The following is an 18588-nucleotide window of genomic DNA, read 5'->3' as shown; positions in this document are numbered from 1 at the left end:
TCCTGCACAAGCTCCACTCCCCTCTGCCAGCCCTCTGGCCCACGGGGTCCTCACATTGCTGGTGGAGTCGTGGGACTCCTTGAAGGAGAAGCGGGCGCCACTCTTGCTACCCAGCTCCAGCCACTTCCCCTTGAACCACTTGATGGTCGGTTTGTCCGGGAGCTCTTTCCCGTTCACCTTGGCCACGACCACCGCGTCCTTCCCTACATGGGGTGAGTAACAGGGGTGGAGTGGGAGGAGGCCCAGGAAGGAACCTAAGGCTCTCCAGAGGGAGACTGAGGGTGAGACCCTGGCCCCTCCTCCCTCAGACCCAGGAGTCCGGGCCCCAGCTCCCTCCTCCCTCAGACCCAGGAGTCCGGGCCCCAGCTCCCTCCTCCCTCAGACCCAGGAGTCCGGGCTCCAGCTCCCTCCTCCCTCAGACTCAGGAGTGCAGGCCCCCAGCCCCTCCTCCCTCAGACCCAGGAATCCAGGCCCCAGCCCCTCCTCCCTCAGACCCAGGAGTCCAGGCCCCCAGCCCCTCCTCCCTCAGACCCAGGAGTCCAGGCCCCCAGCCCCTCCTCCCTCAGACCCAGGAGTCCAGGTCCCCAGTTCCTCCTCCCTCAGACCCAGGAGTCCAGGCCCTAGCCCCCTCCTCCCTCAGACCTAGGAGTCCAGGCTGCAGCCCCTCCTCCCCCGGGTTCCCCTCACCAGTCTCCACTGAGACAGAGTCCGGCTTCTTCAGGAAAACGCCAGTGGGCTCCTCTGCAGTCGGGGACTGGTCCTCCGGTGGGGCTTCTGTTCAGGGGACAGGATTAGGACGAGGAGGTCTGAGATAGGCTGGGGAGGGGACAGTGGGCCGTTTTGGGGAAAGGACTTAGAGACAGTGAGGGACCCTCTGCTCAGAAACCAAACATCATGGGGGTTAAATGGCTTTTCGTGACCTGGGAAAGGCCACCTGTCACCCTCGTGGCTGTGTGACCTTGGCCAGGCTCCCTCACCCCTTTGGGCCTCGGTTTCCTCATCTGTGGACTGGAGGGCACCGAGTGTGCCTTTGGGGCGGGAGAGGTTTAGAGAGACCGGGGCCGGACTTGGTGATCAATCAGCCAGTTGACAGGAGCCGATGCCAGCCAAGGGGCTGGGCTCTGCCTGGGGGTGCCAGGGAGCCCCGGGAGGGCTGGGAGCACGGGAGGCACAGGTCAGCCCTGGGGCTGTGTGGGGACAGATTCAAGGATAGAGGCTGGGGAAAGGCCCCAGGAGGCATAGCGAGGAGGATGGAGATGAGAAGCCAGGTCGGCTAAACCCGAGGGAGCACCTCCTCACCTTTGGGGGCCTCTGCAGGAGCCTCCTTAGGGGGAGCCTCCTTAGGGGCTCCTTTGGGGGCATCTTTGCCTTTGGGGGCCTTTTTCGCCGCTGTAAGGTAGGGGACAGTCATAGTTGAGCATGGGGTCTGCACACTCCTCCCTCTGACCCAAGAGTCCAGGCCCCCAGCCCCTCCTCCCTCAGACCCAGGAGTCCAGACCCCCAGCCCCTCCTCCCTCAGACCCAGGAGTCCAGACCCCCAGCCCCTCCTCCCTCAGACTCAGGAGTCCAGACCCCCAGCCCCTCCTCCCTCAGGCCCAGGAATCCAGGCCCCAGCCCCTCCTCCCTCAGACCCAGGAGTCCAGGCCCCCACCCTAGGTATAAATTTATCTCAGATCTGAGAGTCTGTGGGATCAGGTTTCCCTTACCCCCAGTAGGCCCTGCCCCATCCGCCCAGGCCACTAGGCCCTGACCTTTTGGGTCCGAGGGTATAATTAGCTCTCCCTCTGGGCTGGAAACTGGACACCTGGTGCTGACCGCAGCATCCTTCCCCTGCCCTGCCTGCTGTTTCTTGCCGGCTGGGTCTGCAGCTACAGTAGGGGCTGGACCCACCCCACAGCCTGCTTGGCCTGATGCCAGCGGACCAGACATCCCAGGAGGGGGTCCGCCCAGCGGTGCATGATTCCTGCGGTGAGTTCCTCATAGAAAGAAAGCCTCATCTCCACAGAAAGTGTTCCCCATTCAAAGAAGGTCCCCAAACCCCACAGAAAGGACCCCATTCCCTGTATGAAGAAGCCCCGCTAATTCCTACACGGGGAAGCCTCAGTGCCCACAGAAATGAGGCTCCCCCATCCTTAATACAGAAACTTCCCCTGTAACTCCATGCAGATGGGAACCACTAATCTTTATACCCACAATCACCCCATATCCTACAGAGAAGGTCCCTTGCAATCTATTTTTTTGTTTTTGTTTTTGTTTTTTTCCCAGCAGGGTCTCGCTCTGTCTCCCAGGCTGGAGTGCAGTGGCAAGATTTGGGCTCACTGCAACCTCCGCCTCCTGGGCTCAAGTGATCCTCTCATCTCAGACTCCTGAGTAGCTGGGACTACAGGCACACCCCCACAAGCCCAGCTAATTTAGTATTTTTTGTAGTGACGGGGTTTTGCCATGTTGGCCAGGCTGGCCTTGAACTCCTGGGCTCAGGTGATCCACCCGCCTTGGCCTCCCAAGGTGCTGGGACTACAGGTGTGAGCCACTGCACTGGGCCATTTTTGTTGTTGTTGTTGCTTGTTTTTTAGAGTCCGGGTCTCACTCTGTCACCCAGGCTGGAGTGCAGTGGCATGATCACAGCTCACTGCAGCCTCAACTGCCTCCTAAGTATCTGGGACTACAGGCATGCACCACCACACCTGGCTGATTTTTAATTTTTTGTAGAGACAAGGTCTCGCCATGTTGCCCAGGCTGGTCTTGAACTCCTGGCCTCAAGCAATCCTCCTGCCTCGGCATCCCAGAGTGCTGGGATGACAGGCGTGAGCCACTGCACCTGGCTCCCTCTGAGTCTTCACTCAGAGAAGTGGCCCAGACCCTGCCCAGAGGATGCCATCCCCGGATGTGGAGAATCTAATCACATGCAAAGACCTCCCAGTCTGGCCGGGCTTGGTGGCTCATGCCTGTCATCCCAGCACTTTGGGAGGCTGAGGCGGGTGGATCACTTGAGGTTGGGAGTTTGAGACCAGCCTGGCCAACATGAAGAAAACCCCGTCTCTACTGAAAATACAAAAATAGCCAGGCATGGTGGCGCATGCCTGTAATCCCAGGCAGGAGAATGGCTTGAACTCAGGAGGCGGATGTTGCAGTGAGCTAAGATCCCACCACTGCAGTCCAGCCCCGGGGGCAGAGCGAGACTCCATCTCAAAAAAAAAAAACAAAAAAACCAGTCTACACACACAGACCCCCATCCCCATCAAGCAAAAGGAACCCAGTTTACAACCAGAGAATCCCATCTCCACCAGAGATGCCCCCCCAATCACTTATAGAAAAAGAAACCCCCTCCCTGCCGAGTGAAGGGGATCCCTCACCCCACACAGATATGAGACCGACCCCATCTCATACAAGGAAGGAAACTCCTGTCACAAAGGGAAGGGGACCCTCTTCCCCATGCAGAGTCGAGACCCTCACCCTAAACCGATGCGGGAACCCCCATCCCGCACAGCAAAGGGAGCCTCCTCCTCACACAGTGAAGGCTCCTCCTTCTCCCAACCCTACAAAGAGAGGGGCCCCAAATCCCCATTCAGAAAAGAAGAGCCCCATCCCCACATAGGGAGGGGGTCCTGGCGCCACCTGGTTTTGCCTCAGGCATGTCGGGGGACCTCCTCCTGCTCCTCTGACCGCAGCAGCGTCCCGCTAGGCCCTAGGGAGGACAGGTGGGCCCCTAAGGGGAGCCTTTTAATGAGCCCTGAGACTCCCAGAAGGCTCCGGGAGGCATCAGACCATAGGGCCGCCCCACATTCCGCCCGCATGTTCTAAAGGGCGAGAAATAACAGCTGGACCTAGGGAGATGGCTGAGAGCCAGGTCCCCAGGGAGGAGGGGCTGGGGCTCGGACACCTGGGTCTGAGGGAAGAGGGGGCTGGGGCTCGGACTCCAGGATCTCAGGGAGGAGGGGACTGGGTGCCTGGACCCCTGAGTCTGGGAGCAGAAGCAACCGGGGTCCCAGATTCTTGGGTTCCCTAGAAAGGACGAGCGCCTGGACGCCTGAGTCCCGGGAGGAGGAAGAGGAAGGGACTAAGGGTCTCAAGGGGACAAGGGCTGCGGGCCAGAGCTCTGGCATGAAGCAGGGAGGGGAGGGACAGGGTCTAGGAAGCCATTCTTAGCATCTGCAAGTCAGGAGTTTTCGGGAAACCGGAGCCGGGAGGGAGGGTCCGGTTTCCCAGCGTAGGCAGGACGGCGGCGGGGGGAGGAGGTCCCTGCGCCTCCGGGGAGGGCGCCGCGGCTCTGGGACTCCGGAGTTTCGCGCCCCGAGTGTGGGCAAACCCGAAAAGCTGGGGCCCCGGCCATCTGGGACCCCTGACTGGCCGCCGCCCCTCCTGGGACCGCTCCCCACGACTCTTCCCGGAGCGGGCACGGCAGGCACCGGACGCGGGTAGGGGGCGGGCGGGAGGCTGGGAAGGCCCTGGAGGGCTGCCCGGACGTTGGCGCCCTTCCTGGCAGGGGGACCTGTGACTTTCTGAATGGGGTGGCTCTGGACGCGGCGGGGAGCAGAGGGGGCGGGGCCTGGGGAGGGGCGGGGCTTGGGGACACCAGGTGTTGTGGGGAGGAAGGAGGGAAAGGGTGTTGGGGACTTAGGGTTAAGGCGAGGGACTGCCTGGCTAGTAACGCAGCGTGAGGGACCCGGTGTGAGGAAAACAAGTCCCTCCGCTTTTTCTTCCTGTTCATCTTCCCCCTCCTCCTTTTCCAAAACCCCCTACGAGCCGGAAATTTCTCCGCCTCCAGGGAGCGTCCAGCCAATCCGGCGTCAGCTCCATGTGATGTCACGTGTTGCCAGGCAGACTGCCACTGCGCTCCCGCGAGCCCCGCTAAGTTGGGGAGGGGCCCAGGCCTTCAGTGCCGCGGCCACCTGAAGCCTCGCGTCCCTCGCCGCCAGCCCGAGGGCTCAATTCAGAGGGAAAGGGACAGAGACCCAGACGGAAGGGGAAGCGGGGAGGAGGTGGAGAACTTCAGTTGGCAGGAAGAGAGGAAGACATAAAACAAACGGAACCCTCTGTGCCTGCGCGTCAAGCCTCTTATTTCTCGGCATTCAAGGTTCAGATAGGTTTTGCTGTATGGTCTCTTGTGTTTGTTTTTGAGACAGGGTCTCGCCGTGTCTGGAGTGCAGGGGCACGATCACGGCTCACTGCAGCCTCAACTTCCTGTGCTCAAGTGACCCTCCCATCTCAGTAGTTCGGAGTAGCTGGAATTACAGGCATACGCCACCACACCCCACTAATTTTTTATTTTTTTTTTGTAGACGGGTGGGAAGGGGGGGGTCTCACTATCTTGCCCAGGCTGGTTTCGAACTCCTGTACTCAAGCGATCCTCCTGCCTTGGCCCCCCAAAGTGTTGGGATTACAGAGCCACCGCGACAGCATATAATTCTCTCTTTGAACTCCTCTGTCATCATCACCCGTGATGTCACGGTGTCTCTGAGAGCCAGCGGCCTCAGTGGAGGGGCAGGATCGCAGTCCCTGACGAAAGGTCCCAGGAGGTCTGTCTACCTCGATGCATCTTATTTTATTCCACATTTAGGGTGACAATGATAGCTTTTGTAAAAAGTACCTTCTTTGTTGCAGGGGGCCCTGGGGAGGACGTTTTACCTGCCCTTCCTCCCTCCCCCTTCCCACTCATTCTCTTGAGGGCGGGTCCCAGCCTGGGCTCTGCCACCAGCTGCTGTGTGCCTCCACATGGACTTCTCCTGTCTCTAGGTCATTGGTATTCCTTCCTCCTCCTCCTCCTCCTGGGAGTGGGGTGGATTTCAGGCGGTGTCAAAGGCTCACCAGGGCTGCAACAGTTTTTTTTTTTTTGAGACGGAGTTTCGCTCTTGTCGCCCAGGCTGGTGTGCAGTGGTGTGATCTCAGCTCACTACAACCTCCGCCTCCCAGGTTCAAGCAATTCTCCTGCCTCAGCCTCCCAAGTAGCTGAGAGTACAGGCATGCATCACCATGCCCAGCTAATTTTGTATTTTTAGTAAAGACGGGGCTTCACTATGTTGGTCAGGCTGGTCTTGAACTCCTACCTCAGGTGATCCACCTGCATCGGCCTCCCAAAGTGCTGGGATTACAGGCGTGAGCCACCGCGCTGGGCTGGAAAGTCTTTTTGAGATCTTCCTCCTCCTTCTCTCCCTTTTTCACAGAAGGGACAAACTAAGGTTGGGAAGCAGCAAGTCATTCACCCTAGATCCACCTGCACACCCAGGCTCAAGGACCTCTGGCCTCTTGGCCCGCAGCCTTTGACTCCCTGGGGGTCCCAACCAGTGCGCCATAGTCCACCCAGGCTTCAGTTCCAGCTGGGTTTATACAGTGGTCTAAAGCCAACAGGCTTGAGAAGCTGCTAGGGTGAGATAGCCAGGGATGGCAGCGACTGGGGCAGATTGGAGAACAAATGCCTCATTAGGAAAGGCTACTGTCCTGTTACAGCTCCCCATCCCCCACCAAAAACTGGCCCACTCTCTCCAGATCGTCCAAAGTTTTAAGTGAAGGCAGAAATCTGGATTATGCAAAGTCTCCCTATTTTGAATGGTCTGCTGTTTTTGTTGTTTTTATTTTCAGACGGAGTCTCACTCTGTCGCCCAGGCTGGAGTGCAGTGGCACAATCTAGGCTTACTGCAACCTCTGCCTCCCGGGTTCAAGCGATTCTCTTGCCTCAGCCTCCCGAGTAGCTGGGACTACAGGCACGTGCCACCACGCCCAGCTAATTTTTGTATTTTTAGTAGAGACAGGATTTCACCATGTTGGCCAGGATGGTCTCGATCTCTCGACCTCGTGATCCGCCCGCCTCGGCCTCCCAAAGTGCTGGGATAACAGGCATGAGCCACCGTGCCCGGCCTTGTTTTTGTTTTTAAGACAGTGTCTCGCTCTGTCACCCAGGCTGGAGTGCAGTGGCACGATTACAGCTCACTACAGCCTCTACTTCCTGGGCTCAAGAGATCCTCCCACTTCAGCCTCCTGAGCAGCTGGGACCACAGGTGTTCACCCCCATGCTCGGCTAATTGTTTTTTTATGTTTTGTAGAGATAAGGTCTCATTATGTTGCCCAGGCTTGTCTTGAATGCCTGGGTTCAAGCCATCCCCCTGCCTCGCCTCCCAAAGTGCTGGCATTACAGGTATGAGCTGTTGCCCAGCTGATGGTCTGCTGTTAATGTGGATCCCTCACACCTCCACCTCCAAGTGCTACAGTGAACTAAAGAGACCACCACCAGGGACCGGGGCCTGGGTTGGGGGGCAGGGGGGTGACGACCTTGAGACTTCTGGTTAGAAGTGACACGGGTGGGGAGCTGCCATGATCACCCAAAATCAGTTGCGTGGCCAGAGTGGTCTTCAGCATGGCCATAGGGAGTTCCACTAGGAAGGGTAGGGTCCCCATGAGAGCTCAGTCTTTGTGGGGTCCCTGAAAGGGCATATCAGATGGAGAGCCTAGGAGGTCTCAGATGTGATTGGAGGATCCCAGATATGACAAGGGTGTCCCTGACAGGGCCCAGACATGACACATTTCACTGACTCCCCATCCCCCACCCCAGACCTCTCGAGAGTGATTTCAGACATGACAAAAGGATCTTGGAGGAGCCCTAGATGTGATTGGGGAACTCCAGACACATAAAAAGGGGCAGCAGAATGGTTCCAGAGAATTGGGTGATCTCAAAGATGAGGAGACAGATGTGACAACACAGCCATAGATGGGCAAAGAGATCTGAGATGATAACAGCTCCCAGAGGGCCCCAGACATAACTAGGAGATCTCAGACCTGACAAGAGGGACCCCTGGACAGGGCTCAGGGTTGCCAGCAGGGCCCCCACCCCAGATAAGATTGAGGGTTTACAGACACACAGAGATCTTAAAAAGGTCCCAGGCCTCACTGGGGAATCAGCTATTACAAGAAAATCCCAGAGAAGCTCTTGGGACTCTGCAAGAACTGCTACCCTGCCTCCCCAAGTATAGTCGTCCATAGGTCCTGTCACCCAAAACATGAGGATCCCGGGGAGTCTGTACATGACAAAGAAATCTCAGAGGGACCCCAGGCACAAGTGGGGAATCCCAGACAGGCCCGGGCTGGGCTTGGGGATTATGGCAGGGCAGCACTCCCCTTACCCCAAAAGGTGGGGATGCGTAAGTCCTATCACCTAGAGTGTGGGGACGCCCTTTTTCTTCCAGGGGGTTCCTGGCTGGGACGTGAGGTCCCCCAGCGGCTCCGTAGGTGGGAGCCTCGAGTGTGCTCAGGCCCGGCGGGCTGCAGGCAGCAGCGCGCTGTCGAACTGGTAGGTGAGCTTGCGCTTGACCTTGCGGATCTCGCCGGTCTTGGCGTAGTTTCGGAGGGCGCGCGCCAGCTTCTGGTAGGTCATGCGCTTGCGGTTCCCCTTCTGCTGGCCCCAGCGGCGCGCCAGGAGCTCCTTGTGCTTGGAGGAGAACTGGAAGACGCCGGCGCCTGGCTCCACCCACCACACGCACTCACGCATGTCCCCGCGCGTCAGTAGCCCCAGCAGGAACTGGTACAGGCGCAGCTTCTTGCGGGTCCCTGCGGTGGGGTCGGGGGCACGCGTTAGATGAGGGGTCCCTAAGGCCCCGCCTTCCCCATCCACCCTCCTCCAAGACTTCCACCCCGGCCGCCATCTCCTGGATCTGAAAAGTGGGGTGAGGGAAGTGGCTGTTACATACACCTGGCTCTGCGCCCCTCACCACGGGGGGTGGGAGGGGCAAGCCACTCCCCGTGCCCGAAGCTGTCAGCCCCAGGCCCCCTCCGCGTGCTGTGCTTTAATTTTCGGGATTTACATCTGTCCTGCCTTCCGCCCTGCGGCCAGCATGTAATATTCCGTATTTGTTGAGATAGTGGATGAAAGAATCTGTGAAATGGGTTGACAGCGCCGCTTAAAGGATTATAACGGAGAGGCGAACAGATCTGGAGGCAGTTGCATTGGCCTGGCTATCTCTCCAGCTCCTGGTCTCCCAGCCTCTCAGCCCAAAGCGGGACAGGGTCCCGGGAGAGGCCAGGGCACCTGACTCCTGGGCTCCTAGGGTTTAGTTTGTTTGTTTTTGAGACGGAGTCTTGCTCTGTGGCCCAGGCTGGAGTGCAGTGGCACAATCTCGGCTTACTGCAGCCTCTGCCTCCCGGGTTCGAGCAATTCTCCTGCCTCAGCGTCCCGAGTAGCTGGGACTACAGACGTCTGCCACCAGGCCCGGCTTATTTTTATATTTTTAGTAGAGACGGGGTTTTGCCATGTTGGCCAGGCTAGTCTCGAACTCCTGGCCTGAGGTGATCCACCCACCTCGGCCTCCCAAAGTGCTGGGATTACAGGCATGAGCCACTGCGCCCGGCCAATAACTGGGAGTTTCAAAGCAGGGCACTGGCTACAAGAATCCCATCTCTGCCATTTTACAGCGGTGTCACCTTGGGGTGGTGACGTAGTGACATCGTAATTTCTTTTTTTTCAGGGCAGGGTCTCGTTCTGTCACCCAGGATGGAGTGCAGAGGAGCAATCACAGCTCACTGCAGCCTCGACCTCCTGGGCCTAAGCAATCCTCCTGCCCCAGCCTCTCCAGAAGCTGGGACTACAGGTATGCACCATCATGCCTAGCTAATTGTTTTATTTTTTGTAGAGATGGTGTCTTACTATGTTGCCCAGGCTGGTCTTGAACTCCTGGCCTCAGGTGATCCTCCCACCTCGGCCTCCCAAAATGCTGGGATTACAGGTGTAAGCCACTGCACCCGGATTGAATTCTTATAATTTTAGGCTGCCTCGGCATTCATTTAAAGTATAAGTTGGAGGCTGGGCGCAGTGGGCCATGCCTGTGATCCCAGCACTCTGGGAGGCCGAGGTGGGCAGATCACTTGAGGTCAGAAGTTCGAGACAAGCCTGGCCAACATGATGAAACCCTGTTTCTACTAAAAATACAAAACTTAGCTGGGCGTGCTGGCTCATGCCTGTAATCCCAGCTACTTGGGAGGCTGAGGCAGGAGAATTGCTTGAGCCCAGGAGGCAGAGGTTGCAGTGAGCTGAAATTATACCATTGCACTCAGCCTCGGCAACAAGAGTGAAACTCCCTCTCAAAATAAAATAAAGTAAAACTAAATAGAAGTTGGACATTCTCATGCTGGAAGCAGGGCTGTCCTCCTTGGCAGTTCTACATCTCCCTCCCCGAGTTCCTCAGTGTGGCTGACCCAGGTATCTCCCTTATGCAACCGACTCCTGGTGACCACCTCCCTGTGGGAGAGCCATGGACAGCCTACTTGACGGTCCTGCATGGACTGTGCAGATGCCTCAGTGACCCCCTCTCAGGCACAGCGTGACCTCCTGGAACTTGATCCTGCTTGCTTTCAACCCACCAAGTACGTATGTATGTATGTATGTATGTATGTATTTATTTATTTATGTATTTTGAGACGGAGTCTTGCTCTGTTGCCCAGGCTGGAGTGCAGTGGCATGATCTCAGCTCACTGCGAACTCCGCCTCCTGGATTCAAGCAATTCTCCTGCCTCAGCCTCCCAAGTAGCTGGGATTACAGGCTTGCACCACCAGGCCCAGCTAATTTTTGTATTTTTAGTAGAGACAGGGTTTCACCATGTTGGCCAGGCTGGTCTTGAACTCCTGACGTTAGGTGATCTACCAGCCTCAGCCTCCCAAAGTGCTGGGATTACAGGCATGAGCCACCGTGCCTGGACTGAACCCACCAATTAAAACCCCCCTCAGGAAACCTGTTTGGCTGACGCCTTGGACCCAATAAAGGCGTCAGTCCACTGGTCCCTCTCTCTCTCCCTCCCTGCCTGCACTCCCTGACCTCGTGTGTGTGGCCTCCATGCGTGCCATGTATGCCCCAGGACCTATAAGCCATAAAATAATTTATTTCCGGCTGGGTGTGGTGGCTCATGCCTGTAACTTCAGCACTTTGGGAGGCTGAGGTGGGAGGAGCACATAGGCTCAGGAGTTGGAGTTCAGCCTGGGCAACATAGCAAGACCTCACCTCTACAAAAATTTTAAAGATTAGTCAGGTGTGGTGGTGTACGCCTGTGGTCCTAGCTACTCAGGAGGCTGAGGCAGGAGGATCGATTGAGCCCAGGAGTTTGAGGCAGTAGTGAGCCGAGACTGTGCCACTGCACTTCAGTCTGGGTGACAGATGGAGACCCTGTCTCAAATAAATGAATAAAAATAAATAAAATCTTTATTTCCACCTTGTGTCTTTCCTAGTCATTGGAGAGAGAGATCCTCTCCATCTTAAATGTCCTAAGTTAAAACAGGTGACTTAATTAACCTCTGAGCTGAAGTCTCCTCAGCCACAAATGAGGCTGTGTGGCCGGGCACAGTGGCTGATGCCTGTAATCCCAGCACTTTGTGAGGCCAAGACAGGCGGATCACCTGAGGTCAGGAGTTTGAGACCAGCCTGGCCAACATGGTGAAACCCCATCTCTACTAAAAATACAAAAAATAGCTGGGTATGGTGTGGGTGCCTGTGATCCCAGCTACTCCGGAGGCTGAGGCAGGAGGATTGCTTGAACCCAGAAGGTGGAGGTTGCGGTGGGCCGAGATCGTGCCACTGCACTCCAGCCTGCGTAACACAGCGAGACTCTGTCTCAAAAAATAAATTAATTAAATAATTAAAAATTTTTAAATGAAGCTGTGGTTTTGTTTGTTTGTTTTTGAGACGGAGTCTTGCTCTGTCACCCAGGCTGGAGTGCAGTGGTGCAATCTCAGCTCACTGCAACCTTTGCCTCCTGGGTTCCAGCAACTCTCCTGCCTCAGCCTCCTGAGTAGCTGGGATTACAGGCATGCGCCACCATGCCCCACTAATTTTTTTTTTTTTTTTTTAGACAGAGTCTTACTCTGTCGCCAGGCTGGACTGCAGTGGCGAGATCTCAGCTCACTGCAACCTCTGCCTCCTGGGTTCAAGCGATTCTTCTGCCTCAGCCTCCCGAGTAGCTGGGACTACAGGTGCACACCACCACACCTAGCTAATTTTTGTATTTTTAGTAAATGTGAGGTTTCACCATGTTGGCCAGGATGGTCTCGATCTCTTGACCTCGTGATCCACCTGCCTCAGCCTCTCAAAGTGCTGGGATCAAAGGTGTGAGCCACCACACCCAGCCTAATTTTTGTGTTTTTAGTAGAGACGGGGTTTTGCCATGTTGGCCAGGCTGGTCTTGAACTCCTGACCTCAGGTGATCTGCCCGCCTCAGCCTCCCAAAGTGCTGGGATTACAGGCGTGAGCCACCGCGCCCAGCCTGTGTGTTGATTTTTACAATGCACTGAGGAGCATGTAGTGCCAGGTGCTTCGCAAGGCGCTTTACAATTATGAGCTCATTTAATCTCCATCATAACCCCGTGAGATGGGGATGATGACAATGATGCTCACTTTACAGATGAGAAACCGAGGCCCAGACACAGAAAGGAAGGAACGATCTCAGCTTTCTTGGGGTTGAGCATAAAGGATGTTGGGCACATGGGCAGGGCAAGGGTTGAACCGTTGGGGGTTGATAGCGTTATTATTTGTTGCTGTGGCATCGGGAATGGTGGTGAAGAGGTTGACTTATTGAAGTGCTCACTCTGTGCCTGGCACTGCTGTCCCATTTACACTTATTATCCCATTTAATCCTCCCAACGACCTCAGGAAGGTAGACACTATCACCTCCATCCCCATCGCACAGACAGGAAACCTGGGCACAGAGAGGTAGAGGCACTTACCCAAGGTCACACAGCCAGCAGGTGGTGCGGATCTGGGAGCTGCCCGGAGTGCTGGAGTATATGTAGAGGCCCAGGAAGCCATGGTGCTCTCAGCAGCCCCCCCCCCACCATCTCCAGCCGGCATCTCCCCCACCCCAGCCACTCCCGCATACCTGCCTCGGATCCCTTCCCCTCGGGGCCAGCCACGAGGGCCTCATCCGACTCGCTGTCCGAGACCTCCAGGGCAGGGCTGTCCAACGGTAAGTCTTCCTCCTCTGATAGCACGGGGCTGGGGTACGGGGCATATGCCGGGGGAACCAGGCTCTGCGGAACGTCAGGGTCACCTGCACGTCCAGGGACCCCTTGTCTCCCTCCACTTCCTCCTCTCAGGCCAAGGCGGTAGCCCTCCTGGCTCTGGTCTCCCTCTTTGTTGACAGCCTGGACTTTGGCCTTTGTTCAGATCACCACATTGTGGCCAGGGGACACCTGAGGTACCTCCTCAAAGCCGGCCCACCACAGGTAATATGAGTCTGCCCTGTCCCTGGCTTCCTGTCACTACCTCTGCTGACTCACTTGTTCAGAGGGGCAACAACGGAACGTAACCTGGGAGGCCGCTGCAGGGGTCACTATGCGCAGTCTCAATGCAGTGCCTGGCACCCAGCAAACCTCAACCAAACGACTGAGCTTGAGTTTTCTTTTCTTTTTCTTTTTCTTTTTTTTTTTTTTTTTGAGACAGGGTCTTGCCCTTTTGCCCAGGCTGGAGTGCAGTGGCACGATCTCCGCTCACCACAGCCTCGACCTTCTGGGCTCAAGCAATCCTTCTCCTACCTCGGCCTCTCAAGTAGCTGGGATTACAGGCGTGAACCACCATACCTGGTTTGGGCTTGATTTTAACTACCCCCTTAGCACTCACCTGGCTGGCGAAGTTCTCCGTGGGGTATGCGGGGAGGCCAGGCCCCGGGGCCTCCAGGCTGGGGGCCAGTTCCAGGTTCCCTGCAGGGCTGTAGGTGGGGGGTTCGTAGCAGAGCTGGGCAGCCTGGGGGTGGCTAAAAGCGGCTGCTGCTGGGTCGAAGGCTTCATAGGGGGCGGCTGGGACAGGTGGGGCCACAGTCCAGTCCCACAGGGAGTCTGGGGGAAGGGCACTGAGTCAGAAGCTGGGAGGTCTCACGGAGGCCTCCTCGCAGTCGAAGCCCCCAGCACAGAGAGGCCATTGTAGGCTGTGCAAATCTCTGACCCCAGGATTTGCATGGAGGAGCCGATGGGTGGGAGAGGAAAGGGGAGGAGGGCTATAGGCCCCGGCCACCTTTATCCTGTTGTGCTAGGCAATGACCTCCCCTGGGCCTCAGCTCCCCTATCTGTGAAATGGGCCCCAAGGCAGGAAGGGCACTGGGCTGGGGTCACTCACCAGGAGCCCCCTCTGAGTCAGGGTAGCTGGAATGCTTGCAGCTGTCCAGGTCATAGAAGACGCCATCTGGGTACTGATACGGGGTGCAGGAGGAAAGAGGGGTCATCCCAGGCCTTGGGGACTCCCACCACCAACCCTGGACCCTTGGGGAGACTCCAGCACAGAGAGGGGAGAGAAGAGGGGACGCTGGAGAGATTAGAGCAACAAAGAGACACAGAGACTAGGCATCAGAGACAGGGACAAAGAGACAGAGATACAGAGAGTAGAGACACAACCCAATAGGGACACACAGCAGCCAGCTCCTGCTAAGACGGTGGGCTCCCAAGAACCCTGGCCCCTCACTGGCACACAGACAGCACATCAGGGCGCCTGGAGAAGGGGTGGAAGAACTCCCCCAGCCTGGCCTGCCTGGGGGCTCTGGAGGTGAAGGGCAAGGGGAAATGGAAGTGTTTCACTTAACAGAGGCAGGGGTCGATGCTTTTTAAATACACCTCCAGGCCAGGCGTGGTGGCTCACGCCTGTCATCCCAACATTTTGGGGGGCCGAGGCGAGCAGATCACCTGAGGTCAGGAGTTCGAGGCCAGTCTAGCCAACATGGTGAAATCCCGTCTCTACTAAAAATACAAAAATTAGCCAGGCGTGGTGGCGCACGCCTGTAATCCTAGCACTTTGGGAGGCTGAGGCCAGTGAATCACCTGAGGTCAGGAGTTCGAGACCAGCCTGCACAACATGGTGAAACCCCATCTCTACTGAAAATACAAAAATTAGCTGGGCCTGGTGGCAGATGCCTGTAATCCCAGCTACTCTGGAGGCCGAGGCAGGAGAATCACTTGAACCTGGGAGGTGGAGGTTGCAGTGAGCTGAGATCGCGCCACTGCACTCCAGCCTGGGTGACAGAGTGAGACTCTGTCTCAAAAAATAAATAGGCTGGGCATGGTGGCTCACGCCTGTAATCCCAGCACTTTGGGAGGCTAAGGCAGGCAGATCATGAGGTCAGGAGATCGATACCAGCCTGGCCAACATGATGAAACCCCGTCTCTACTAAAAATACAAAAATCAGCCAGGCATGGTGGTGCGCACCTGCAGTCCCAGCTACTTGGGAGGCTGAGGCAGGAGAATCGCTTGAACCCAGGAGGCAGAGGTTGCAGTGAGCCGAGATCTCCCCACTGTACTCCAGCCTGGCGACAGAGCAAGATTCTGTCTCAATAAATAAATAAATAAACCTCCATATGTTGATTTGCCCCATGAATCATGTGTTGTTGCTTCAAGAACTTGAGTCTAGGAAAAACTAAAGCTAGATCCACACCATGCCTAGGACCTGGCAGTCTCACTCCTTGGCATTTAATCAGGAGAACTGAAAATGGGTGTGCACAAAATAGCCTTGTTCCAAAATCATCCCAGCAGCTTTATTATGAGTCTTCAACTGGAAACAGCCCAGGCGTCATCAACAGGAGAAGGGATAAACAAACTGTGGTGTGGGCTGATCATAGAGTACTATACAGCAAGGAAAAAGGACAAACACTGACACACACTTCATGTTGAGTGAGGGAAGCCAGACCCCAAAAGGGACATGCTGTATGACTCACTTTACATAAAGTTCAAAAGCAGGCAGCTGGGTGCGGTGGCTGACGCCTGTAATCCCAGCAATTTGGGAGGCTGAGGTGGGAGGATCACTTGAGCTCAGGAGTTTGAAACCAGCCTGGATAACATGGTGAAACCCTGTCTCTACTAAAAATACAAAAATTAGCCGGGCATGGTGGTGCATGCCTGTAATCCCAGCTACTTGGGAGGCTGAGGCAGGAGAATTGCTTGAACCTGGGAGGTAGAGGTTGCAGTGAGCCAAGACGGTGCCACTGCACTCCAGCCTGGGCGACAGAGCGAGACTCCTTCTCAAAAAAACAAAACAAAAAAAAGAGCAGGCAGAACAAATTACAAATTGGTGGCGGAAAATATCAGAGAAAGGTATTGACTGAGAAGGAACAGGAAGGAATATTTCAGAGATCGAAATGTTGGGTATCTTGATCTGGCTTGTGGCTACACGGTGTATAGATAATGCAAAAACTCACTGAAGTGTCCACAAGATTTGTCACTTTACTGACTTGTTAGTTACACTTCAATTAAAAACAAAAAAACAAAAAAACAAAAAAAAAACATGGCTGGGGTGTGAATGTGGAGGGGCATAAACAGGGGCTTTCTTTCAACCACATCAGTAAGATTTGATTTCTCAGACTGGGTTGTGGGTTCAAGGGTGTTGGGTATAGTATTCCGTATCTGAACTATTAGAGAACACAATTTTTAAAAATACGAACAAAAAGAAGGAAAGGAACATGAAAATACATTTGCTGAATATGGGATGGGCAGAGAGAGATGCAAAGCCACAAGGAAGTGGATTCAAGCCTGAGAGGGAGAGAGAGACATCAAAAATACGCATGTGGGGTAGCGGGAGATACCAAGGGGGAGCTCAGAAACAAAGTGACAGGAAGAGGTGGGAGGGGAAACTGAGGCAGGAAGCAAATGACTTCTCTGAGGGAGGTCACCGTGGGCCACCCCTCCCTGGCCCCCGGGGGCCCCAACTCACCAGGCAGCTGAAGTGTGGCCCGTCGAGCCTGGAGGGGGAGAGACACAGGGGCATGCCGAGGCTGCCTCCAGCCACCTGAATCTCAAAGTGGTTGGGGGCTGACGGGGAGGCGGCAGCAGCTGTGACCACCGCAGCCCTGTGTGAGGGACCAGCCCCACCACATTCACCGGACTGCCCCACTACCCCCTGCTGGGACAGGAAGTGGGGGTGTGGGGGTGAGGCAAATGTCCCCCTCCTCCCCAGGATTTGCATAGACACCCTGGTGGGGAGGGGCAGGGAAAGTGAGGGAGAGAAAGTCCCGGAAAGGAGGTGTGGGGATGGAGAGGGGGCCTGGGTCAAGTGGGGCCTTGGTGGCGAGTCAGTTAAATGAGTCCAGCTTGGACCAGAGGAGAGGGATGGAGAGATGTCTGGGTGGAGAGGGGGAAGCCCGGAGAAGACTCAGATGAGGAGGCTCGAGGAGAGGTGGGACACGGAGAAAGGTGTGCAAAGGGACATTCACGCACAGAGGCGGGGAGGATTCATGGAGCCCCAGATGGAGGCACTGGGAGTGAGGGTGAGGCAGAAGGAGACCAAAAGGCAGGGAGAGCAAGAACTGGAGATAGAGACACAGAGAAAGGCAGAGAGACAGAGAGCAACAGGCAGAACGCTGAGAGCCGGGAGATCCCAGATACAGAGCGAACAGATACGGGAACTCGTGGAGACGGGAAGAGTCGAGGATGGACAGAGTGAGAGCCACAGAGGACGCCCGCAGGAAGGCACACTAGCAAGTGTCCCGAGGAAATGAGATCTTTGGGGACCAGGAAGGACAAGGACTGGGAGGATGGAGGAGAGTCCCAGCGAGGGCATGCTAGCAAGTGTCCCGGGGAAATGAGATCTTTGGGGACCAGGAAAGACAGGAACTGGGGGGATGGAGAGTCCGAAGTGAAGAGGGAACAGAACCAGAAGGGGCAAGAGACAGGGCGGACCCCTCCCCTCCACTCCCACCCACCTGCCCTGAGGAGCAGAGAAACCACTGCCCATGGGTGAGGCCCAACAGAGGGGCAGTGCAGGTGGGGACCCCGGGTGCAGGTTTGGGGGCCTTCACTTACTGTGCAGCCTCCAGGGCGAGCATGGTGGTGCCGGGCGGGCTGTTTGCCGCCCGCTGCAGCCGCCAACCCTATTTATATCTTGGCCCAGCCCCTGCCGGGGGGAGGAGAGTGCCCGCTGGCCACAAGCTCAGCCCTCCTCAAAAATCCCCTCAGGGAGGGGGTCAGGGGAGGGGGCTGGATTGCACAACCCCTTTGTCACGTGGCAGGGAGGGCGGGCCAGGGGCTGTCTGGATTTGGGGATACCCGTGGGGCTGGGTTTGGGGGGCTGACCTTGAGGGCTGGAGATGGGACAGGAGCTGGATTTGGGGGAACCCTGAAAAAGTCAAGAAAGGGCTGGGGTTCACTCAAGAGGAGAATCAGGAAACAGAGGATCTGGACCCAGGAGCCGAATTCCAGCAGGGGCAGGCGGGGGCCGAGGGGCAAGCACAAGACTCTCCCCGGGGGATCTGTGAGGTGACGGGAGGCCCGAGGGTGTCTGAGGGCAGTTAGAGGCTGCGGGGATAGAGATGGGAGTCGCTGGGGGGAAACCCAGACCCAAAGCCCATTGCCAGGACCCCGACGTGGAAACATCGTGGGTGTGTGGTCCGGCAGGGGGTGGGGGGGTCCTCTTGGCCGTGCTGAGGAGTGGAAGCCCCGGTGCGCCTGGGGCTGCCCCAGGGCCTGGAGGAAACAGGTCAGCACCTGGAGGGCGGGGCAGCCACCAGGGTCCCCAGGGTCATCACCAGGGAGGGCTGGGCCGGGGCCAGACACCTGTGGCCCTAAGCAGGGCAGAGAAGCGCTGGTATAAGGGTTCATTCAGGGCCAGAGAGGAAACTGAGGCAAGCTTGGCCCACATGAACCAGGCAGC

The 18588-nt window shown here is 56.6% G+C and overlaps 2 protein-coding genes and 1 long non-coding RNA gene across 6 annotated transcripts in view; 1 reads left to right on the top strand and 2 right to left on the bottom strand.

Moving 5' to 3' along the window:
- Positions 1–4407, bottom strand: part of MYBPC2 (myosin binding protein C2) — a 35988-nt gene extending 31581 nt beyond the window's left edge. Inside the window, exons 1-4 of one of the 2 annotated variants that reach the window (XM_063657516.1) lie at positions 3616–4407; positions 1300–1389; positions 688–774; positions 55–203 (exon numbers count right to left, since the gene is read on the bottom strand). In XM_063657516.1, coding sequence (XP_063513586.1) covers positions 55–203; positions 688–774; positions 1300–1389; positions 3616–3634 — 345 coding nt within the window. In that variant the 5' untranslated portion in view covers positions 3635–4407. The remainder of the gene's footprint in view (positions 1–54; positions 204–687; positions 775–1299; positions 1390–3615) is intronic. The other variant, XM_054464888.2, reaches the window with a different exon arrangement.
- Positions 61–5019, top strand: LOC129020497 (uncharacterized). Its single transcript, XR_008495816.2, has 3 exons — positions 61–212; positions 1869–1968; positions 4766–5019. It is a non-coding gene; the product is annotated as an uncharacterized LOC129020497 (long non-coding RNA).
- A 1518-nt stretch (positions 5020–6537) lies between these two features.
- SPIB (Spi-B transcription factor) lies at positions 6538–17789 on the bottom strand. 3 transcript variants are annotated; one of them, XM_054464892.2, is made up of 6 exons: positions 17742–17789; positions 16654–16681; positions 14076–14148; positions 13584–13798; positions 12844–12994; positions 7579–8535 (listed from the first exon to the last, which is right to left on the bottom strand). In XM_054464892.2, the coding sequence occupies exons 1-6, from the start codon at positions 17762–17764 to the stop codon at positions 8237–8239; spliced, it is 789 nt and encodes a 262-aa protein (XP_054320867.1). In that variant the 5' UTR covers positions 17765–17789; the 3' UTR covers positions 7579–8236. The 3 variants fall into 3 exon arrangements, with proteins under 3 accessions (XP_063513590.1, XP_063513591.1, XP_054320867.1); XM_063657520.1 differs by lacking the exons at positions 16654–16681; positions 17742–17789 and having other exon boundaries at positions 6538–8535; positions 12844–12959; positions 14076–14141; XM_063657521.1 differs by lacking the exons at positions 13584–13798; positions 16654–16681; positions 17742–17789 and having other exon boundaries at positions 6538–8535; positions 14076–14141.
- Positions 17790–18588: the final 799 nt, after the last annotated feature.

The sequence above is a fragment of the Pongo pygmaeus genome, chromosome 20, assembly GCF_028885625.2.
Source record: "Pongo pygmaeus isolate AG05252 chromosome 20, NHGRI_mPonPyg2-v2.0_pri, whole genome shotgun sequence".
In the NCBI taxonomy this organism is placed as follows: Eukaryota; Metazoa; Chordata; class Mammalia; order Primates; family Hominidae; genus Pongo; species Pongo pygmaeus.
Note: the sequence above shows the minus strand (reverse complement) of the source record. Positions and strands in the feature narration are given on the sequence as shown.